General features: G+C 42.7%; 1 protein-coding gene across 4 annotated transcripts; it reads right to left on the bottom strand.

The window, feature by feature from the left end:
- Positions 1–458: 458 nt before the first annotated feature.
- Positions 459–22,175, bottom strand: YTHDF2 (YTH N6-methyladenosine RNA binding protein F2). 4 transcript variants are annotated; one of them, XM_081869041.1, is made up of 7 exons: positions 21,918–22,175; positions 21,524–21,548; positions 19,828–19,907; positions 18,380–18,508; positions 11,628–13,214; positions 4,224–4,256; positions 459–1,344 (listed from the first exon to the last, which is right to left on the bottom strand). In XM_081869041.1, the coding sequence occupies exons 1-7, from the start codon at positions 21,942–21,944 to the stop codon at positions 1,321–1,323; spliced, it is 1,905 nt and encodes a 634-aa protein (XP_081725167.1). In that variant the 5' UTR covers positions 21,945–22,175; the 3' UTR covers positions 459–1,320. The 4 variants fall into 4 exon arrangements, with proteins under 4 accessions (XP_081725167.1, XP_081725169.1, XP_081725168.1 ...); XM_081869043.1 differs by lacking the exon at positions 18,380–18,508 and having other exon boundaries at positions 21,918–22,174; XM_081869042.1 differs by lacking the exon at positions 4,224–4,256 and having other exon boundaries at positions 21,918–22,173.
- Between the last annotated feature and the right edge of the window lie 2,655 nt (positions 22,176–24,830).

Below are 24,830 nucleotides of genomic sequence, written 5' to 3' on the forward strand. Positions count from 1 at the left end.
GCAATATGCTAACAATGAACCTCAGCAATTCAGGTAACGCTTCAAACTTGGGATAGCTCCCACCCCCCCACCCCCCGGAAAACAAGAGTTCACTTACGTAGGCGGAAATGCCCCATACCACCAAACAAACAAATCATCCCCCAATATCAAAGAGACCACCACTGTGATGTAAAGCAGGTCTGCAATTACAAACACCTGGCCTGTAAAAGGAGACCTCATAAATGCTACTTGCTTTAGAGTAGGGGTCACCTTTGGTGTTAAGATAATAGTCAGGCAGCAACTCCCTGAGAAGTGAATTCTTAAAAGAGAAAGACCAGAACTAGCCAATGAACTAGAGGCTGGAAAGCCTCACTGAAGTTCATCACACCCGCTTTTATTCCTCATATTGAAGCTTCTCGTTGCTGTGCACAAAGCGCTAAAGCAGTGGCCTACGGACTAAAAACTAAGGGGCCAAAAAGTGATGCTCAACAGGATCTCATGTTTATTATTGAGAAGTGATTAATGGTGAAAGAAAGGCAGCGCCCATTCCTCATTGGCTTAACAAGAAAACTGAAGAAACATTCACTACACAGTTTACAATATTTTTCTTCCAAAATTAATGTTCCTGTAAACAAACAAGTTTTTACCACTGTTCTCAGCCTTCAAATCAAATCAAGCCAGACTTAATCTGTAATCCATATAATGCACAAGAACAGAACATTTCTTAGGACTCTTCGTATTTGACTTTGAGAGAAAATGAACCACCCCTCAGACACGACCTTGCCGACAGATTCCATTCAAATCTTCTAGGCATAAAAAATCAAATTCTTCATAAAATTCCTCTTCCAGTCCATGGAAAAAATGTTATTTATTCCACTTTCCATGGTAGATGTCCAAAAGAAAGTCACAACTCGGTGTTCCAAGTGCAAATGTCAAAAAAAAAAACAGAGGGAAGAGAGGTTTAGAAGGCCAGGAAACCAGGGAAGCGGCAGGTTTAAAAATTAGAGAAAAAGGCATATGCCACTTGCGGACTTTAAAATCCGATCAACATAGTAAAAAGACAAAAAAACAAAGCGTATGCTCTGAAATCACAACCAAAGCCAAAAGAAAGGGGACAGTTTTCACCTCTACTCTACCTAGAAGGGTTTTTTTTGTTTTTGTTTTTAAGTCCTATGTCTCTTGTGAAATTCCAATACTTTTTTTAAAACTGTAAGTTTATAAGAGTTTGTATGAAGTCAATGAAACAAGTTCTAATTTTCTCTGGTGTAGTTTTTCGTCCTTTCTGAAAGATATCCATGTTGCAGCATGTCTGCTGCAGTCTCTGTGGAAGGGCTCAGCATTTTACTTGACACGGCCTTGACGTTCCTGCAGGAGAGAGAGACAGAAAGGCGGCGGTTAGTGGCACGGCAGTTTTGTAAAACTTTTAATAGTATTATTTTCACTGCTGAATAGGTTAATGACTTAGGATGAGAGTCATTCTGTGGATATTCAGCTGAGCTGAGCTACCTCCTCATATTCCAAATATACCAGACAGCACCTGCTTTGTGCACATTTTAATCCCTAAAACATCTTTTGAAGCAAGCCAGTCTGTATCATGAAAAACATTCACTTGGGTCTGCGTCCTCCTAGAGACCCCAATATTTCTAACAATCAGCAATTTTTTGGACCTTAACTAGATCAGGGTAGGCACGTGGCTCCCTCTAGATGTTGTGGACCACAACTCCAGTCATCCCTGACCATTGATCATGCTGGCTAGTACTGATGGGAGTTGTCATTCACAACACCTGGAGAGCACAATGTTGGCTACCCCAGAACCAGATAGTGGTAATTTCTGTTTCTTCTTCCTTTTTTACATTGTGAAAAAATTAGTAAACAAGTGGCAATGCAATAGTTGGTATAAAGTGTGCTATCAACACACCAACTGAAAACTAAGCTATGAAGGCATAAAGCTCTCGAGAGGTGATGGCAACTGAAAACACAACACTCCCACTCAAAAGGTGTCAGGATAGAATTTAGCTGCATTCCATTCCATTTATGTGAACAAGCTATATGTAATCATGCTGCACCTTCCATTTACCTGATCATTTTATAATTTAACCGCTAAAAGCAGAATGTTAATGTGGTCTGAACCTATATATTGCAGGACACTCAGCATGCATCCCATCTAAAAGATGAAGGCTACGCTGCTAAGTAGCAGCACTTCAGGAAGAGTGCAAAGAAATCCCTTTACTATTCAGGCATAACTGATCCCTTCAGGCTACTGAGAACATCATGTCAGCTGGTTATCACATGTTTGATACCAAGGCAGGGATGCCAACAGAGCAGACTCTGCTCCCATATAAATCTAAAGGAATGCAGAGACAAGCTTTAAGTTACATACTAATGCAAAGCTCCTTAATGGAAATTGTACTGATGTTTTAAGTTTGTACTCCATCACAGACGTTTGCCTGGGCACTTTGCTGAACTATGCTAGACTTTTGATAGGCCAGCCTATTCAATAGGCCATTACCTATCAACAGTTCAAATCCCCATTTTTTCATTAACTTTCTAGATGGTCTTGGCAAAGTTGTAAGAAAAGAAAAGCTCTGCTGGGTGAAACTATAAGCCTATCTTATCCGCCATGTCATTCCCTTTGTGGCCAACCAGATTACCATAGGGAAACCCCAATTGTCTCTTTTACTCCTCTGTCAAACAGGAATGTGAAAGACAGGACTATAATCTATGGGGAAAGGCTATTAATTCCACTTTCCCTTAAGGCTATTGATGAAACACAGGAACAACCGAATGCAGGAAAAAACAATCTAGGACTCAGCCCTCAACACTGTCAGAAGAGGATGACCGAAGAGGTAATGCTGCAAGATGTTATCTATCACAGAGTAAGTAGAAGAGCAGACACAGGTTACATGGGAAGACCACCTGACTTGGGACAAAATTTGGAATTTTACTTATCGGCAAGAAAATTACTTCTCCAGAGCAAAAAGCAAATGTAAGGTAAAGTACATCCTTTCTGATCTCAATGGATCACAGCTGCAACTGAGTAAGATATCCTTCCATAATTTATCCAGTGTTGTCTTTTGTTTTGGAAATCATATCAGGTATACTATTCCAGAATGTTTCCTTTAGAACATCCTGCATGTAGACATTCCTGATCTAATTCCATCCCACAACACCCTGCTGCAGCCTTCCCCAACCTGGTGCCATCCAGATGTTTTGAACTCCAACTTTTATCAACTCCAGCCAGCAGGTCAGGGATTATGGGAGTTGTGGTCCAAAATATCTGAAGAACACCAGGACACCAGAAAAAAGACTGCTTTAGAGGGTATACAGTGTGGTGAAGATGCAACGCCTGGTTTTAAGACTAAAGCAGTGTAATACTCTAGCTAGTTGCAAGTTAACATAATTTAGTTGAGAGATTTGTGCCATAGTTTAGGAAATGTATGAAGGTGAATCAACAGGAAGCTTGATTTAAATGATGTTAGCTTTTTCACATTTAATATACTGGAAAATTTGTGGAAGGAGGTTAAAAACAATAACAACAGTAATAACCATAAACTGTTTTTTCTTTTTGCTAATTTTAATTAATCAATCTTGCCTGAGAGCCCAACAACATTCTTTCTCAATCTTGTTTCAGAGACAAGTGAAAATGTTTTATTCTACCAGGTGTTAGGGATTTTACTGAAAGTGTGTTTTTGTTTTAACCGCTTTATTAAATTTTTTCTGCAATTTTATGCATTACATTTTTAAATTGTTTAATTCATGGTAACCTAGTTTGGGACTGTGTTAAAACATGGTACAGAAAAGTGGTCCTATATAAAAAGGTATCCAGAGTCTTCAAGGGAAAGATCACAAACACCACTTTAGGTTGTATCCAAGTAAGTCCCACTCAGAGGAGACCCATTTAAATAAATGAAACCAAGCAAGTAATATCCATTAACTTCAGTGGGTATACTTCGAGTAGGACAAGCACTGAACACAAACCATGGGATTATTGCAACCTAGCTGTAATCCAGAATTCAAGATCTGTGGCCAAGCTCTGCCTATCTAGTTTAAGTCCTGGAGGTGATGCCCTCTACCGCTTGATTCCCACAACCATGTGTTTTCTACAAATTGAGTGTAGTTACTATAAACACTAAAGCCAATCTGAAACTTCTATAATGCATTAGCTATCTAACACAGCATTTCAAATACTATATAAGAATTTAGCTTCTGATAGATTTATCACCATACAAATTATATAGATTTACCATAATTTGAATGAAGTCATCGTTGTACAGCACCTAGAAAGCAATTAATGCTATTAGCTTTCATTGCACTGATAATAGCCTTGAAAACAAATGCTAGGGGCAAATAATCTGTCATATTCCCAAACCTGATGCCTTATGCATATGAAAGTTCTCTCTTCTGGAAGAAGAACGTATGTACACTATCAATGCAAACAAAGTAACGGACTAGGGGCCCAACTAAGATGTTGTATGTAAATGTATGTAAAATTCTCGTCAGCCATCTTGTCCCAATAGCTACACTCTTCAGCTTGTTCTATGTAAAAATTCAACTATGCTTAGGTCACTGGAATCATGCTTTCACGTTGCATGTTTCTCCTCTCCTATGTTCCAATTCACTCCCCACTTCCGGCAAACCACGGTGTGTCAGCATATCCAAAACTGAACAAACTGATTTGTGCAACTATACTATGGTTACACAAAGCAGAGGTGCCCTCCTTCACTTTGAATCAGGAAATCTGAGTGTGCAAGAGGAATAGGGAACATGGGAACTTGAGACACAGCCCCATCAGCCAAACCATGGTTTGCAAATTGCTTAATAGCCAATGGCTTGTGTCCAAAACACATTTGCTCAAGCATCTAAGCAGAAGTGCTTTTCAAGACAGCCCTCAAGATTTCGTCAACTTCACCAACCCATGACATATGCTAAAGTGTTTGATGGGACAAACCCTCACAAGCAGCTTTGATTTGCCTTCAAAAGAAGTGCTTTCCACTTTTGCAAATAAAACTTTGTACACAAGGGAATGCATTGTGAGCCAATGGCATGGCAGTTATCATAATGTAGAACAGGGATGGGAAAAATCTGATAGCCACATTCTTTCATAGATCTTTTCAAGGGCTGCATGCATGGCACAAGGAAGGAACTAGAGGCAAAAGGAGGCAGCACAGTGGATGTGACTTTTCTGGTTGTGTAGTAGGCTACATTCTTGCCAGGGAAAAGCCAGAGGTTTTTATATGGCCACGTGTTTATCCCACATGCTCATCTCTACATCCACTGTCCAGGCAAGAAAGAGACATTATCAAAGTTCAACAACACATGCCAGCCACAGACACCCAAAGAAGGCATGAAGAAGCACAAGTTGGGGGGGGGCAGGTTGAAGAGGGGAGTAGCCAAAGAGAAAGCACCAAGGGCCAAACAGAGAAGCCTGGAGGGCCACATTCAGTCCCCGGGCATGAGGCTTCCAACCCTGACTGAGTACATTACACCAAACTCCTAACTAAAATGGCAGTGATGCTTCTTAACAAATCCTAGTAAGATACCTTCAAAACAACCTTTCAGAAACAACAGAGTAAGGAAACTTTTTGCAACTTTATTTCAGGAAGCAAAAACGTGACAGACATGAGGTGCTATTTAGAGATGCTTTTAAGAATTGGTAGCATTAATACACTTTGAAGTCCTATCAGAAGTTAGAATGAATAGTGTCTCACAAACTATTTTAATTACGTATTGTACAAATACTGACTATGCTTTGGGCACTGAGTTAATGGCAGGGGGTGGGGAGGTAAGGAGAAAGACCTATAAGGAACTGAAGGTTGCGTCAATGCTGCACCAATTGAGTTCCACTGGTGCAATAGCATTTTCCTTTTCTCTCCTTCACACATGTGCCCCAAAAAACTGCTCTGGAAGGTCCCCCAAATCTCCAGCACTGATTTTGAGGGTGAACAGGGGACTGGAAGGAACAGGAGAGGAAGAAGAGGTTGCATTGTGCCAACAGAGCTGCAGGACTCTTACAAAATAGGTAAATGACATTTTCTGCATTTGTATCCTACTCAATCAACATGGATATAGGTTACTCTATTTTATCCTCACAAATAACCTTCTGTGTTGGATTAGGGTAAGCCAAAATTACCCAGCTCCTATCAGCCCCAGCCAGCATGGGCAAATGTTCAGAGGCACTGGGAAATGGAGTGCAACACCTGGAGCGCACCAGACAGTGGAAGGAAAAGCTGGGCTAAGAGAAAGCAACTGCCCCAAGGCCATCCAGTGAGTTTCAAGGCGGGTCTCCCCTGCAGCCTACTCTAACCACTGCCTCATGCTGGCTCTCTTAAGTTATTTTCATCTGTGAAATTCTGCACCGTGGCCATCATGCTCATATTTCTCTTACCATGTTTTTCCGTGTATGAGACAAGGTTTTTTTTGACTCAGAAATCATGTTAAAAAACTGGGGTCATCCAATACACAGATAGTAGCATGGGGGGCAGAAGCGGGAGCACAACTTCCCCCAATGCCACAGGGAGCCGGAAACAATCTAGGGAGTATTTCCTGCCCGCAGCTGCGTGGGGGGGGGGGGGAGAAGCGGTGTGCCTGCCCGCCGGCTGGCAGGAACGCAACTTCCCCTGATGCCACTACACGTGGGAAACGTGGGGGGGGGGGGAGAAGCTCGCAGCTGCATGGGTGGGAGGAGAAGCAACAACTCTGGGCCATCTCCCCTCATTTTCTTTAAATTGAGTCGCTAAAAATAGGGAGTCTTATACATGGGGGCGTCTTATAGACTGAAAAAAACGGTATCTTCACTTGTTTTTAAAGAAATGTTTTTAAAACAATCACAGGAACATAGGAAATTGCCTGACTGGTTCATCTATTTCAGTATTGTCTACCCTGACATGCAGTAGCTCTCCAGGGTTTCAGACAGAAGACATTTCCAGACCTAACTGAAAATGCTGGACCTGTTGATGCTCTGTCACTGAGCTATGGCCTTTCCCCCATATGAAGGCAACTAGCCCTCTGTTAGCAACTTGCCAAAATTTACTTTCAAATCCAAGCCTGTAGAATTAGGTACACACAAAAAACAGAGAATATTCTAAGGGGATCTGGTAAGGAGATTGAGGCACTTGCTAGTGTTATTACCCCAACTGAAATTTAAGTAGTGGCAAAATCAGGAAAAGTAGTGAAGAGCTTTCTGAACTCTAATGCTACAAACCAGGCTTCATCACAGGATTCTGAAATATAGTTTGCCTGCTTACTGTTCAAACCATCCTGCTGCAAGAAGGAACAGCAAGTCTAGCTTGGCTATGGCTCTGACTGAAGGGCAAAGTTCAAGCCCCTTAAATCTAGTCCCAAATAGAGGCCAGAGCAACTGGCTTGAGGACTAAGAACAGTGTTCAAATGACAGAGGTATAGGAGTGTCTTTAAGCCACAAGCTCCCCTTTGACTCCACTTTTGTTACAATCAATCATCTCTTCTAAACACACTAGCTTTGGGAGCAGCACAAAAGAAAAAGGGAGCAAATCTGAACACTCTGAATCAGAGCAAAGCAAATGTGTAAGTCACTGAACGCTCAGCAACCAAGTTCCAAGTGCTCAGGTATAGTATTCATAGAATGTGACTACTCAGTGATTTACATTTCTGATATTTTTGGAGGAATGGAGCTCCCTTAAGTGAAAGGTGGTCTTCACAGTCCATAGTTCCTCACTTAGTCATCACCAGACCAGGGAATTTACAGTTTTTCTATACTTGCTTGAATGAAGTTCTGAGCACTCATTTTTGTGGGGTTGGGGTTGTTTGTTTTTTTTACTTATCCTGCTATTTTATTGATTATAACTATCAATAACCATAGAACAGAGAAGGCTTTCTTCATTAAGTATGAATGGGAGACAGGCCTCTTGAAAGGCGTATTCTCCAAATAACTCTCTAAGGAAAAAATGCTCACCTAAATAGCTGCTGAGGCTATCAGAGGTGTGCGAGTCTCCATGTGATTATGCCCACTCCTCTGGGCTTCTCACCTTCACAGTGTTTCTCTAACTTGGGCCTCCAGGTGTTGCTGGACTACAACTCCCATCATCCCTGACCACAACTTCCTGATGGGAGTTGTAGTCCAAAAACAGCTGAAGACCTAAGTTTGAGAAACATTGCTCTGAGATATGCAGAGAGAACTCTGGGCAGCCAAAAACAAAAAATGCCATTGCAGAATGCAAATTTTTAGGCAAATTCTTAAAGCTCTAAACAGTATGTACAGTATGTACGTTGCTTACATAGTCCAGAGCTCTAAAAAAGATGAACAAATATTTTCTATCAACAATGGAGTACTGTGGCACATTAAAAGCTTACCAATTTCACTGAGATTTACTTCCAAGTAGGTCATGTTAGGCAGAGATGGCCAACTGGCAGCCGATGATCCTGATACTGCATGTGACCACAGTTCAGTAGTGCAGAACATGCTTTGCATGCAGCAGGTCCTAGGCTCAATGTCTGACACCTCCAGTTAAAGGATCATGTTGCAGGTTATGGGGAAGACCACCTGCCTGAGACCCTGGAGAGCTGCAGGCGGAGTAGACAAATGTTCTAACTTGCAGCTTCCCAGGTTCCTATGATCCAATTTTATCCATCCTGAGAACATTTTCATAAGGATGTGGTAAAACATTAAGAGCTTCTCTCACCATGACTTCTGAAACTATTTTTTAAGAGATGTTCCACTCATTACAGCTTTCTATTGGTTTTACATATGATGTCTCAGATATGCAAGACAGCAAGGAACTCATAAAAATGTTTCACACTTGCTGCCAGGTGGTGCTTTATTATAGAACCTGATCACTCATAAAGAAGTTGGTTGTGTAGCAAAATATTCCTCTGCCCCCCAAACACTGCTTGGAACAACAAGTGGTTCATGAGAATACAAAAAACAGCTGCTCTTGCCTGGGTTTAAGACTGTACAGTCAAAACTCGGTTGTCGAACATAATCCGTTCCGTAAGCCCGTTCAGCTTCTGAAACGTTTGACAACTGAGGCACGGCTTCTGATTGGCTGCAAAAGTTTCTTGCACTCAAGCGGAAGCAGTGTTGGACGTTCCGCTTCCGAAAAACTTCAAAAACCAGAACACTTACTTATGGGTTTTCAGCATTTGGTAGCCAAAACGTTCAACAACGGAGGAGTTTGGGAACAGAGGTTTGACTGTATCCCTACTTTCTGACTGCTGTTAGGGTGCTACAGTTTCACAGAATATTGTTATAAATCTAAAGCCCCTTGAAAATACAAGTTTTCCCAATATTACCATGTCAAAGTAGCACTGGAGGAGTTACAGTATTAGGTGGATCCCCAACCAATGAAATTAACTGTAGCTTTAAAAAGTTACACATCAGGCAAATTGAAGTGTTGATCTTTCAAAGAGCGGGGATGGAGAATCTCTTACCATCTTCCTGCCAACTGTCAAGACAACAAGCTCTTTGAAAAACGACCTCTGTTACAAATGACAGTGGACCAATAAGCCTTATGCCACTTTACAGGTGCCTGGACAACTTAGATGGGGAAGTTCTTCTCCAGAAGCCAACAGAACAGGCTACAGAGGATGACATGCACCACTTCTGCTTAAAACCATTACTATTACTACATTCCATTAAAAGTAAAAGTCAGCTTCCACTTAAAGAGTTTCTGCCTATTCATGGCTAGGGTCAGATTCTCATAACATGGAGCACACATCCAAAACTGATATGCTAAACACTGAACTATTACAAACCAAACCACTTTTAATGTACTTCTCAGACGGTGGCAGTCTTATATAAAACAAATGTACAGGCTTTTTTTAAAAAATCACTTTGCTTAGACAATACTAGGGACACAATAATACTGTTTTTACTTGTCCATTTGAGGGCCCACTGATCTAACTCCAAGAAGGAACAAAAGGCAACTCATGGAGCTTTTAACTTAAAAGCATGCTTTTCCAGCAGCGTATCAGCTTTTAACATTGTCCGCATTGCTGTTAATACATAAGCTGAATTTTAACAAAAGTACTGCCATTTTTAAAAGGAGTGCCTGAAACCATCAAGTACCCACTGGACTTGAAAGAATTAATATACTTGTACTACTCTGCCATTCTTCCTTCCTGCAACTTCTTTGAAGTTCTACAAACCATAAACATAAGCACCTCCAAGGTCTATTTTGCCCACTTAGTTTTGCTTCCTTGCTCATTGCATTTTTACAACATAGGTGCCTCATAAGCCACTGTTGTAAAAATGATGGAGGTCGTATTTCAGTCTTTAAAAAAACAACACCCTTCAAGGTTCGCGAAGTAACCCGAGACCCATAGGTGGTTGTGCACATTAACCTTTCCCATGCAACATTTTTTAAAGAGAGTGTGCCCTATTATTACTCAATCCATTTATAACCTGCCCTTCACCATGAGGTCCTAGGGTAGGTTACAACCATTTCTTCATCATCAGTGCCAGAAAACCTGCACTTATGTATACCAAAAGGAGGAGCAAACACTTATGCTGGTTTACAGTGGCATACATTTGGAATTATGCAATTATGCTAGTCCATACATGCATCTGGTGAAGGGAGTCTATCTTGTGAAGAGTTTAGGGCATAATAAATGTGTTAGTCTTTGAGATGTCACAGGATTTGTTTTACTGTTAATGCTGTCATTCCACGTGTTTCTGATCCAGCAAAGGAGATAGGGAGGAAAATCCTTTATTTCCCCTTCAGTCCTCCAACCCAGGGTGGCAAGCAGAACAGCAGCACTGGATTTCATCCTTACTCTGTACCAGGAATTGGGCACCTGCAGCCCTCCAAATGTTGTTGGGACTACTCATCAGCCCCAGCTGGCTCAGCCAATAGACAAAGATTATGAGAGCTGGAGTCAAACAATATCTGGAGGGCCAGAGATTCCCCATTCCTGATGTATATAAAGTATCTTTCAAAGACCTACATAAGAAAACGAATGCAACTGGCTTCCGATGCCCAACAGAGGTATGGACTTGTGTTCCTAAAAAGGCAATCCTCATGTCATATGACATGCCTCTTTTGAAACAGTGAAGTTTCATAAGCAGTTTGATATGAAATAAGGGCCTCCTATTCAGAAGTCAAGTATTCCACCAGATGTCATCTCAATGCCTTGGACATGCCCAAAGTAGGTATTTGGATCCTGCCCTATGTTTCTACTTCCCATTTATTAGCATCTTCTCACCAACCACCCAAGAAGCAAAACTTTCCTCAGCATATCTTTTAGAGATGTCAAGTTAATTTTATTGCTCGAGTCAAAAGACCATAGCTATAGAAATACAAATTGCAAGTACAAAATGGGGAAATCATATTAAACGTTTTGGCCAAAAACAAAAATGCAGTCACACTTTTCACTGAAGATCAACAATCTGATCTTCGTTAAAGTCACACATGAATAAGACTGCAAGAACCCTCATCTAGCCCTTTCACTGTGTGTCAGTGGAAAGAGGCCTATTTGAAGTTTGCTAACAGTATTCCAATATAATGTATTTGTATGCTACACAAGCTTCTCAATAAATGTTTACACAGCAATGACACCCCCTTCAAACTCACTTATAAGGAGGAGGCCACGGTCAACTTTATCTCATATAATCACACCTAATTCCTCCCCTTTGTTTCTACTCCCTACCAAATCCTGGCAGTTTGGCAAGTTACCTTTTTCACATTTTCCTCCTCCTCCTGGCGTTTCTCATAGTGTGAGAAGTCATCAAAGATGGAAGTGGTGTGCTTGTAAGTAGCAATGATTTTCAGCACCTGCTTAGCCTTCTCCAGAGGAACCTCCTGAGTGTCCCTGGAGTTGGTCACTGGTTTATTCTCATTGTTCTCTAGGCGAATGTGCCGCAGTTGGCTGTTGGGAACGTCCTTCACAAAAATCCACCGGACATCAAAGCGTCCCTTCCATTTGTCCTGGGACCACACGCCTGCGCATGTGTTGTAGTCCACAGCAGATTTCATTTCTGCAACTCCGCAGAAATGACCACTGCCATTGACACTGAAAAGTAAGTAAACAGGACCTTTTCCATTCATGGAGCGGTAAGCAGCATCCAGTCTCTTATTACCATGCTCTGTACTGCACCAGATGTTATATTTAATGGAACGGTGGATATCATCCTCAGAGTAACTCTTGATAATGAAAACCCGACCATGTTTCGGGTTCCAGTCAAAATCCTTAGGGTTATAGTTGTTGATGGACCTCAACTTCTCCAAGACTGGGTGTGGCTCCGAAGGGGCAGAACCAGAAGTGGTCTGAGACTGTCCAACTGCACTACCATCCACTCCATTCTGGCCAAACCCATTGCCACGGTTACGAGGTGCAACCCAGCGGGCAGGCTGAGCTGCCTGTTGCTGCACTGGCAGCTGAGTTGGTTGGGGTGGTGGAGGTGGCAGGGGTTGTGGCTGTTGTCCAGCAGAAGGCTGCACAGCTGGAGGGCTGTTACTCATTTGCTGACCCATCGGTTGGGGAGATATTTGGGTTGGTGGTTGACCAATATTCTGAACTAAAGCCTGGGAAGCATTTTTTGTCACTGGCCCTTTGTTATCCCAAGTTCCAATATCCATGTTATGTTTTATGGGAGGTGGTGGAAGACTTGTCCCTGCAATGCCATTCTTGGTCTTCAACTTGGGTTGCTGTTTTGCAGGTTTGCTGGCAATATCAGCCCAGGATGCTGGCTTTGGAGGAGCAATGGTAGCTGGAGGCAAGCTATTGGAAGCTACAATATTGCTGGCAATAGACCCACTGCCAACAGCAGAGCCAACAACTTTTGGGACGTTGCTTGCTACATCAGTGCTGCCTAGCTTCAAAGCTGCCATCCCTTGGTCAATGGTATTCATGCCAGGTGCCTTATTCAGGGTCTCACTAGCAAAAGCAGACTGTCCATCAATCATGGCTCCACCCAATGAGCTTGGTGCATAAGCATAGTTGCTACTATATCCAGAACTTTGAGTTGATTGCCCCTGAGAACTGTTATTGCCCCAAGCTGAGAAGTCAATTCCACTTGGAAAAAAGTTAAAGCCATGCTGTCCAAGAAATGGTGTGCTGCCAAGGGCCCCTGGCTGTCCAAACATGGCATCTGGGAGAAAGTGAGGTTCTCCATTGCTTATCTGTCCATAAGATGTTAAGTAGGGCATTGGTGGATCACCCCCTGTAGACCAAGCAGCTTCACCCAAAGAGTAGGAGAATCCAATGGATGGACTGTAGTAATTCGGCATATAGGAATCAGACATTGCAGTGTACGCGTTGTTCTGGAAGAGAAAAGCAAGAACTGAACAGTTAAATGAATAGCACATTGCAGCATGAAACAATATATGCTTTCCACAGACCTTTCCCCCACAAGGCAAGCCTATTTACTGAAACCTGTGGCTAACACTGAACACTTTCGTCAAGTTGCTTTGAGACTTTTTATTGTACAAAGCACTGACAAATGAAATAATAAAATTAAAAATAAGCTACAGTGGTACCTTGGGTTAAGTGCTTAATTCGTTCCGGAGGTCCCTTCTTAACCTGAAACTGTTCTTAACCTGAAGACCACTTTAGCTAAAAGGGCCTCCCGCTGCCGCCGTAGCACAATTTCTGTTCTCATCCTGAGGCAAAGTTCTTAACCCGAGGTACTATTTCTGGGTTAGAAGAGTCTGTAACCTGAAGCGTATGTAACCCGAGGTACCACTGTATTGGTTTTAAAGTATCAGTGAAAATTGGATCATTCTGCATTTTACCTTAAACCACAAAGATATTCCATAATGTTCCCACTTGTCTAGCACATGTGGTGTTTGCACTTCTTACCTATATTGTGTGTTAGCAGGATATACACTAAGATCAGCTGGTCCATTTAAAGCATTCAATTGCTACTCTTCTCAAACCACTGTACTAAAAGTAATCACAATTAAGGCTAAGTAAATTGATGAGTGCAGCAGGCACCATTGATACAATCAAAGGTTGTTGGCATATTGATACCAGTGAAGAAAAGAAAGCAATTAACAGGTTTCAAATTATGACTATTACATGGTTACCAGGCTGATAAGACTTAATACTTCCTTACAAAGGCACTTGGAGGTTTTATTACAATCAAAATTTATATATTTAACAAAATTTATATAAGTAACTACTTCAAACAAAAATGAAAAAGTGAAGGGAGGGCTCAGTTCTTGCAACTCTTTTTTTCTTTCTAAATAATTTGGTGCAGTTTAAACTTACATGCATTTGGGCTCAGAAAACATTAGGATCCAAAGTAGCTCACACATTTGAAAGTATCTGGTTGGTGCTTCACAAAGCACTAGCACATTAATGACTTTAGCCCAAGACATTATCAAGATCAGTATATTTTACCACTGATAAAGAGTTCTGATCAGGTTGTATTTTAACTGTGTTCTTTCCACTTGAGTGTGGGTTGAAAATTCACTACAATTCCAAATTTAAAAATCCAAATAAAGTTCAGAATAGTTTTTAATTATGTGTTTATTATTTGAAGTTGTTAAGCTGTTTCTGGGGTTTATACCCAGAGTCTCTACCAATAACTAAGAATTAACCTTACATTGCACCCTACTCTACCAATAAGAAAGAATAATGCATTTTCTATGATCTACCAGTAAGTATAAAATTTAAAGAAATGTAGACAAAACCCACACTCCAGTTAGTGGGCACATTTAGAGTTCCCCCTGTACAAGCCATAATAAGATGTGCACAGCTGTTGGACAGCACCCATGAATTTTTGTATGTCTCTTGATCTTCCATGAAGAAGCCCAAAGTAGTGAGGCAGACTAGGTTGAGATACTAAGTAATTTGCCTAAAGCTTCATCTTGTTCTAGAATGCAAGATCATAGGTGAAAGTTATTTGATCACTCAGCTACAATATAAGTTGTCGACCCCACAGCAGCAGAAACATTCCTTCTTGATAAAGTGTTCTCATTTAAACATCTCTCAGCCCATTTTACTTTTTCAGCAGACCCACATAAGGTGAGAACAGCAACAAGCTATGAAAGGATATAATCTTTGTCTCTGGACCTACAAGATTGAGTAGTTTTGTATTTGACAAGTCTCAGATTTCAAAGCCATTTAAACTTCATGTATTTTGCTGTGTAGTCTGAGTAGATTATAAGACTGGGCACAGGACACCCAGCTCAAGGGAACACCTTACAGTGTCACTCTACACCTGGGAGCCAGCCCAACACTCTGCAGCAACTGGTGAGTTGCCCAAAGGGCTTTTGGAGACCAGGGAGAAGCTCCCTGCAGGAAGCATAGGATAGATTCAACTAATGAAGTAAAAACATTCAGATACATTGGGAAAAGGGCCATGGCTATGCTTCATAAGCCAACGAACAGTTTCCAGAGGCTGCAGCAAGGATTCCTCCCTTGTCATCAGTAAGGTAGGACCTGTAATTCATCCCCCTATCCACGAAAGACACAGACACCTTACAGAGGATGTGCCATGAATGCTGCAACTTATATTTATTGGTTTCAAATAGAATACAAGCTGTGATGGAGGGCGAGGGGATCATACACTTCTGAATGTGTGAGAAGAAACTTTGCAGGTGGTGGAAAGAACTGCCTGATTTATGCCAAGCAAGGAGACCACACCTTCTAAAATTATTAATACCCGACTGCCTCTTTAGCACCATGTGCACAGCGGAAGAACATATGCAGTTCTGCACATACAACCTTATGGTTTCTAGAAATAATATTAAGTTATGAGCAGTTCAAAAAGTAAGTGGCATCTCTGCCTTGTGCAGCTGCATTGTAGATCACTGAAGTGCAATCTTCCGCTCACAGCACTAACCTTTAGACTGGCATAGGATTAGGTACTATAGCACAGATAGGAAACCTATGACCCTCCAGATTTTGTTCAGCTACAACAGCTTCCCAATCATGCTGGCTGCGGCTGACAGGAGTCCAATAGCATCTGGAGAGACACAGGTCGCCCATACCTGTACTGTAAGCAAGAAAGTTCTCATTCATTCACAATAATTCTGTGATGTATGCTCATCAATGGCCAATGTCATAATATCTGTACCATAACTGCTGCTACTAAAAGAATGAAAAGTTGGCAAATTCAACCTCTCTCTGCTTCAGGAACCTACATGGCATTTAAGTGTTGACTTAGACCCAAACATAACATTAAAGGCAAATCATGGCTGTCACAAACCCACAACTCCCTAATGCTTAAGGATAATGGCTTGTATCCAATGCTAGTACTACTCAGACTGGACCCATTGAAAATAATAACCACGATGAAGTTCAGTTTGTTAAATTTGGTGGGCCTGCTCTTAGTAAAGTTCAGCTGGACACAACTCAATACATATGGCATGATAATGTTCAGTTTACCCACTACAAAACTTTGTATCACAGGTGTGATGTGTGGCAGGAGTAGCAACTGATTATGTCATATCACTCCACATTGTTAATGTTTTTTAAAAATATCATCAAGAAGTGAGGCGGGGAGGGGCGGCAGACAACAAGCATGTCTGCTTCTTTTGAGAGCACTCATGGTGATTCTCATGTCCAGTTTGGGCTTCCCTACCCGCCAGTTTCAAATAGGACATAACACAGTCACCGTAGAAGCAGGAAAACCAACTGTGGTTTCTTTCAGATAACTGAACTGATCAAAGAGTGAGAAAAGGAAGAATCTGACATGCTAAGAGAGTGAAAATTTGAAACTAAGGGTTGTATCCAACTAAGTTCAACTCAGAGAAGACCCATTGAAATTTGTGGACGTAAGTTAGTTATGCACATTAACTTCAATGGGTCAATTTTGATTAGCACTAACTTTGGATGAACTTGTGACCTGCAAGTCTTTGTCATTAAATTGAAATATCAGTTGCCAGCATGACATCACATTAAATAATCATTGCAAAATGTTACTTCTGTAAGCTCTTTTGAGGCTATGCATTTGAGATGTACTCCAGGAACCAAACAGCTCCCCCAAGGACCAACTGCTTTAACAGTGTAAACATATCTCTCAAGCCTGCCAGAACTCTTCCTTTTAATGCCAGCAAATAAACAGGCATTAATGGCATAACTAAGCATACTGCTGCACACAAAAACCATGAATTTTTAAATCTTAATTGAAGTTAATCAAGAATATGTTCCACCACCACCTAAAGGATGTAAACTGATAGCACTGGGCTCACTGTATGCTGGATGTGCTCCACTTCACAAAACACTGACACTGGTCCAGTTCACCCACACCCAAATTTATTGCAGAACCGGGGGCAGGGGGGTAGGCACATAAAAACCCCTCATTGATCTTGATCAGGGGTCAGCAACCTTTTCCAGCCGAATTCCTATGCCCCAGAGATGCATTTTAAATAAAAGGACACATTCTATTCATGTAAAAACATGCTGACTCCTGTACCGTCTGTGGGCTAGATTGAGAAGGTGATTGAGCCGCGTCCATAGGCATCCGGCCTATGGACCTTAGGTTGCCTACCCCTGATCTTGATAGTAAACTGTCATTGAACTGCCCCAAATGCAAAACTGACCACAATAATCACCCACTACTTAACAAAATCTCTCTTGTTTACAGAAGACCTACTACTTAAGAAATTGAAGAGCTGAAGAGTACAAAGTTGACATTCCATATCTAGATGACATTCCATATCTAGCAATGCAAACTTTCCAAGGCGAAGACTAAGGATTATAATGTAACAACCAAGGCCCAGTTAATGAAGTGGTAAAATCAAGGTTCCCTACATCCAAAGGCATAGTTATCTCAAGCCTACCAATATTAGGTTGACATCTACTTCACAAATAAAGCAATGCTTTAATTCGGAGTTTAAAAGTTGGCATCTAGGGGCTTCCTCTCATCTTGATTGACTTTTTGTTGGCATCGTCTACCAGTTGTGAGGGGTGTGGTGATAGGAACCCAGGCGCAAGTAGCACCCATGTGCACATTTTTTTTATTAACAAAACACTGGGCAATGATCAGGATAGAGAGGATCAGCGTTAAGCAAAATCAAATGAGATTTAAGACTGTCCAGGACTCTGCTCTGCTTGAAAGCACCCTGGATAACTCCAGCCAGTTGTCACAGGCTGCCAAATAGATCCATTTTCCTATCACTTTAGATACATCCAGATGACTGTTTTCTGGGACTGCCACTCTAATGTTCAATCATGTCCAGTAGGAAAACTGTTTTTGAGCCCCCAAATCTAATTATTTTTCACCATGGCACAAATAAGTAATTGCAACATACTGTGCTCTGGAAGAACAGATCACATGGTTTTGCTATCACTACTACAAGGCCTGTAAGATATTTACACAATTACTCAAAAATTTCCATTCATTCCTGGCAGGGAATTCCTGAAGCACTATGAACCACCCAGCTCCCTGTAAACTTCCAGGCATCACAGGATTCCACCCTCTACTATTTAACATGTATATATAACATAAGGCCACTAAGCAAGATCAAGTGAAGACCTGGCATGAGGTGTCATAAGTACGCTGGTAACACCCAGCTCTTTTCTTTTCATCCGACCAAGGTCCTGTAGTCAGTTTACTTGATATCCAGGGTAAGTGGGGAACGGGATGCAGACAAGCCAACTGGAGCTGAAGCCAATAAAAGTGAGGTAATGATGAGTAGCAGACCTTTGATTGCAGGAAAATAGGAACATCCAGCATGTATGGGGGGTGGTCTGCCCTGGGTTCCTCAGGTTTACATGCATGGAATGTTCTTATATCTGTTCATACAGCTGTAGCTTCAGTGGCATGAACACTTTTCACAAAGTTATCAGCAGAAAAGGCAACTGCCCCTTCTTATCAATTCAGAATTGAAAGTCACCTGTTGTGCCTTTGCAACTTTGAATGTTTTTGCAATGTTTTTTGAATGCTACTGCAATGTTTTTACCTGCCTACAGCTAGTCTTGACACATTAGTGATTGGGAACACATTAAAACATGATTCAAGAGGCAATGGTCTTCTGGGAACAATTCAAGATACTCATGTATCCAGGATGCACTGAACAGCTTGAGGCTACTTTAATCCTGTCACAAACTCAAAGACTGACTAGATGTGCCTACGTGATCATGCTAAATGTGCACTAGAATACACTATGGCATGCGGTAATGTATTATTGGACAACGATGGAATTCTCTCCCAGCAGATCCCAGCCACAGTGTGAACCTAAACACCTTCCAGAAGTAGGGAGAATAACGACTGTCTTTAAGTAGTCAAAATGAAACTGATATTAAGGTTTAGCTCTCATCTAAATCAGAAGACTGAATCTAACTAAAGTACAAGCACCCCTCCTTTCACACACAAATAAACTGCTGGTGAAGATAAAAAAGGTAAGTGTTCTAAATGAAATCTCCTAGAACTAAGTCATCCTGTACTCTGATTTATTCTACAATTCTAAGCACATTTACTTCAAAGCAAGTCCCAGTGAAATCAATGGCACTTTATAGTTTAGCTAATTGCAGAATTTCAAGCATAGAATTTAGGATGTAAGTGTGCTGAGGATTGTGGCCTTGGTCCACTAAAGAGGCTTAAACGATTTATACAGATAAAAACAGAGATAGAAGTTTATATGTAGTCTACACTTCCTTTAGGAAGCTGAAATAAGTTTGCACCAGGACCCATGTTAAGGAGAACTGGGTGAGGAGTTGGGGGGGGATTATTTACTTAATGCTAGGTTTGCAACATTTATAAGCATTGTTCAGCTAACACTCAGTTGTTACCACATGCTGCACTGCACATTTCCATATAAATTACATGAGTATCTATATAGCATTGCCAGTTCAGTCAGCCGTTAGTTAACTGTACAATGACAAGCCCAAAAGGCATCCTGAAAGCTAGATAGCAGAAAAGGAAACAATTACTAATAATGCACCCCACCCATTAAACAAATAGGTACGTTTTCTATCACTCACCGGTCTGGCCTGAGGACTCAAATAAGGTTCAATATCATCATCATTTAATCCATCTTTCTGATGCACCGATCCATTTTGCACTAAAAACAAATGTATAACAAGCATTATTCAATACCAATATAGTTTATTCTATCTTGTCTAAAAACCACACCCTGTGACCTAGAAAGTCTTGCCACCTGATCCCTATTTCTGCACATAGAAAATGAAATATGTCAATTTTCCTTCTGTTTCAATTCTGCCCCCTTCCACTGTAAAGGTTGGGGAACTAAAGGGCAAATCACTCCCTGTATATGCTGCCATTATCAAACACACAACTGAACTCTCTTTACACTGTTTACAGCTACATGAGCCACATAAAGCATCTTTTAGCTTTACATTTAAACTTAGTTAAGGAGCAACTTCATTAATAGGAACTTTCCCCTTCGAGCAGCCCATCTCATATGCACAAGCATTTCAAAGTGAGGCAGGGAGAAACACAGGTACAGGCTTTGGCAGAATTTTGTTCTGCAACTGGAACCCATGAAATGATCCCCTTAACTTTTTTTAACATTACAAACTATTCTCATTTATATGGCCTTTTAAAGCTTCTCTCCTTTATGTTCACCTTAAAAGATCTGTAGAAACTTAATGAGTCCATTCCTTCTCCTGTAGCCTGAATATTCAGGCAAACCACCAATCTCCAGTTATTCACTGCCACCAATTTTGCTTACAGGATCTCCTCCTGAAAAAGCTGTCAAAGGGTCCTTTTCTGAGCTGTTATCTGCATATTGCAATCCAAGGATAACCAATGGGGCAGTTTCCAGATGTTGCTAGACTACAACTCCCATCATACCTGACCACTGCCCATGCATGCTGGAGAATTAGGGTCCAACAACATCCGGATGGCACCACAATTACTACCCCAGCAGTAAGCCATACATTATCTTTTTATTAAAACTTGCTGTGTTTGTTCGTTGTTGTTTTTTGGTTTTGCTTTGAGGGTGGGTGAAGCCTAGAGAAAATGGGAACATGCAATACCCCCTCAGTCCACTAACATAAACTGGCTACTGCCACCTTTTAATGTGCACTGCACCCTCTTAACTATGACTCACTTCTGCAATTAGCTCAAAACGTTAATTTCCAAGCACCCAGCTCCTTGCTCTGCCGAATTAAAGAGCCCATTAAATACGTCACACTTTCCCTCTTAACCAGGGATAACTCATCACTCTCATCTCAATCAACTAATTTGGGATTCCCTTACACCACACACACACATATATATATAGCTAGAACGAAGTTTTAAACCGTAAGGCAATGACGACTTCCTCCAGTTTTTCTCCCCCAATGGGGCATCATTGCTTACGGGAAAACACGCTGCGTTCCTCCCTGCCACGTTCTGTTTCATTTTATTTCTCAAAAGTCACACGGATACGTATGTGTGTTGCCCATGCGGCAACCCACGCTACGGTTTCCTGGAGAGACGGCGGCACGGCAGGAACTCGCCTCACCTGCATGCCTTTCAGGAAACAAGAGGTCCGATCGAAAAATGGGACGGGAGGCGTCCCTCCCTTAGCCTCCATGAACGGAAAACGCGCTACCTTTCCACCCCCCACACTCCCCCCCCCACCCAAAAAAAAAAAAAGGAAAACACCACCTCCCCGGCCACCCCTCCTGGATCTCTCCCGGTCCCGCCACGGCGGCTGGTCCCTCCACTCACCTTTGGTGCCTTGGCCCTTAGGTCTCTGCAGCGGCGGGGAGAAAAAGAGAAAGAAAGGGAAACATAAGGTGATGAGGCCAAAAGAGGAGGAACCCGAACCCCGAGTCCGACGGAGACGCGAAGGAAGGGAAGAGCCGGAGAGCAAGACCTAGGCCTCTCCGCCTGCCTCGGGGAGGCTTCGGCGGGAGGAAGGCCGGGCCCTGCTTGACGGCGGGGGTTCGTTTGAAACGGGAGCGACGCGAGGAGAGGAGGGAGGGCGCGCGGGGCCTCCTCGCTGCCCGTTTATGCTCCCCCCACCACAGCCGCCCGGTAGGCCCGAAGCCGGGGCCTTTCCCAGCGCGGCACCTCCAGCTCCCCGCCGCCGCCAGCCAGTTTCACCCCCCACCCCGGTTACCTGCTCCAAGAGGCTGCTGGCCGACATGGCTCCGTGCGGCGGCGTCTGGCGGCGGCCTCGTTCCGAGGTGAGCGGCGAGGGGGGGCGCGGGGGGGAAGCGAAGGGGCGGGGGCGGTAGTGGTGGCGGAGACCGCGGCGGCTTTGTCCGGGGAGCGAGGAGGAGGAGGAGGAGGAGGAGACACACCGCGCGGCTCGCTCTCGGCTTCCTGGCGGACTCTGACTGGCTCGCCCCGCCCGCGGCTCCGCCCGCTTCTCGCCTCGACGCTCTAGCCCCCGTCCCTCTACCACAACAACCCCCACTCTCTATGGTCCGCCCCCGCGCGTGCACGCATGCGCGCACTCGGCGAGGGTTGGGTGTCTCGCGGTAAAGGGAGCGCGCGGTGAGAGACCGCGCTGGGGGGTGGGAGAGGGGAAGATGCGGGGGCAGAGAAAAGCATGATGGGTAAATGTGTTGAACCGCTCTGGGAAAGGGGTGGGGCGATGGAGGAGGAGGAGGGAGAGTTGTCACTAGCGCCCCCTTCCGGAAAGGTGCTGTAAGTTTTATAATATGTATAAAAATGCAGCCAAGGAAGACGGGGGAGGCTGTTAATTTATTGAAAGGGGGCCTATGCCTTTAACAACCTTGGCTGCTTTTTTATTATATTTTTAATAAAACGCGCGCACACACGCACAGCCATGGGCGTACCCGGGGGGGGGCAGTAAAAAAAATAGAAATACTTAACTAACTGACCAATCAAGTCAGTTCTGTCCCCCCAACCAAAAATCCTGGCTTTGCCCATGTATATAGCTTAAGGCCCTAGCAGATGCAGGTGGCATCGTGCACAGCAGTCTGCAACTGGAGCCTAGGCTTTTCTCCGGAGTCATGGAACTGTAAAGTTGGAAAGGATGCCCCAAGTCTCATCTAGTCCATTCCCTGCTCAGGAGAATAGTGAAGACTGCAGCAGAAATAATAAATGAAAAAATTGGGATGCCGCCCCAAATTCCCTCACAGGAAATTACAATGCAAACTCCTGTGATTTTACAGGTCAATGGGTGTTGCAAACAGATTTTTCTTTTCCTGAAGCAAATTAACATGGATATGAACACTAAGCTTCTGTTAGTTTTCCAGAAGTGACTTTTACATCTTGTGAAATACCACATAAACCTTGGAAATTATCAGGTAAGGAAACTTTGGGGAAACAGAATAAAGTGCTCTCTGAATGCAGCCCTAAACAGATGTTATAAGAATTTTAAGGTCTTATAAATACAAAATAGATGTTCATAAATGTACCAAGCAAACACATACAATTATGTAAACCACATGTCAAACCCAAAGAAAAGTCCTGAAACCATTTTCTCTCCCAAAATGACCTCAAATATTTCTCTGCAAGGTTGAAGGAAATGGGAAATCTCATTGTCTCTTACACAAATCCTGTCTTAAGGGCTCATTTAAGATATGAATAGGGTGTGAGCCTGTGACCTGTGACCTGGATTTAGGAACTGAGTAGTTATCGTAACTGCGGGAGGCAGTGGAAGACAGAAGTGCCTGGCGTGCTCTGGTCCATGGGGTCACGAAGAGTTGGACACGACTAAACGACTAAACTTTCCCAGTAGTGATGTATGGAAGTGAGAGCTGGACCATCAAGAAGGCTGATCGCCGAAGAATTGATGCTTTTGAATTATGGTGCTGGAGGAGACTCTTGAGAGTCCCATGGACTGCAAGAAGATCAAACGTATCCATTCTTAAGGAAATCAGTCCTGAGTGCTCACTGGAAGGACAGATCCTGAAGCTGAGGCTCCAATACTTTGGCCACCTCATGAGAAGAGAAGACTCTCTGGAAAAGACCCTGATGTTGGGAAAGATGGAGGGCACAAGGAGAAGGGGACGACAGAGGACGAGATGGTTGGACAGTGTTCTCGAAGCTACAAACATGAGTCTGATCAAACTGCGGGAGGCAGTGGAAGACAGGAGTGCCTGGTGTGCTCTGGTCCATGGGGTCACGAAGAGTCGGACACGACTAAACGACTAAACAACAACAAATGACTAAACAACAAGAAGTTATCACAACAAAAGTGGTCAGGATGACCAGGTAATCCAATCAGGTAACCTGGCAGACAGGAAGAAACAACACACCCAGATTTCCGCCCCTTCTCTGATGTATTAAGGGGGTGGTCTTGGGCTACACCCCTTCTGTGATGTATGTATGATGTTTCTAGGGGTGGTCTTGGACTCCAGGGTGGGCAATTTAAAATGTCTATATAAGGGTTTGTGCGCATGGCTTGGGGTCCCTCCCCCCTCCTGTGGGGGGGGGGAGCACCCTGTTGCAAAAGCTTTAATAAAGATCAGATGCTTTGCTTCTCAACATTTTCTGGTTGGTATATGTTTTCTCGTACCGATAAGAGAACCTACAAAAGGACTCTATATGGGCTCTTGGGTACCCCATAAGGGAAAAGGAGCAGTTTTTCTCTCATAACACAGACAAACCACTCCATACAAACAAACAAAAGAAGTCCAGGGAGGAATAATTCATGTTTTATAGGCCCTGTTTTAAAACAGCTGCATTGGTTGCCAATTCATTTCCGGCCCAATTCAAGGTGCTCCCATTAGTGTTTAAAGCCTGAAACCAGTGGCTCCCAAACTCCTCCCGCCATGGACCACTTAGAAATTGCTAAGGGTCTTGGCAGACCACTTAATGATTTTTCTGCATGTTGTAGCAGTTGTAATGAGCTGGGCTAGATGATGTATAGTTTTTAATTGTACTTTTATTGCTTTTTTATTTCTTATATTGTATGTATCTTACTGAGTTTACAGTTTGAATTCCACAGAATTCATATTGCATCCACAATAAAATACAATACAGTATGAGAAATAAAAGAAGCAATAAAAATGCAATTAAAAATCAATATGAATATTTAATGGGGACGTGCCACAGA

This window comes from Podarcis erhardii, assembly GCF_964252035.2.
Source record: "Podarcis erhardii genome assembly, chromosome: 7".
In the NCBI taxonomy this organism is placed as follows: domain Eukaryota; kingdom Metazoa; phylum Chordata; class Lepidosauria; order Squamata; family Lacertidae; genus Podarcis; species Podarcis erhardii.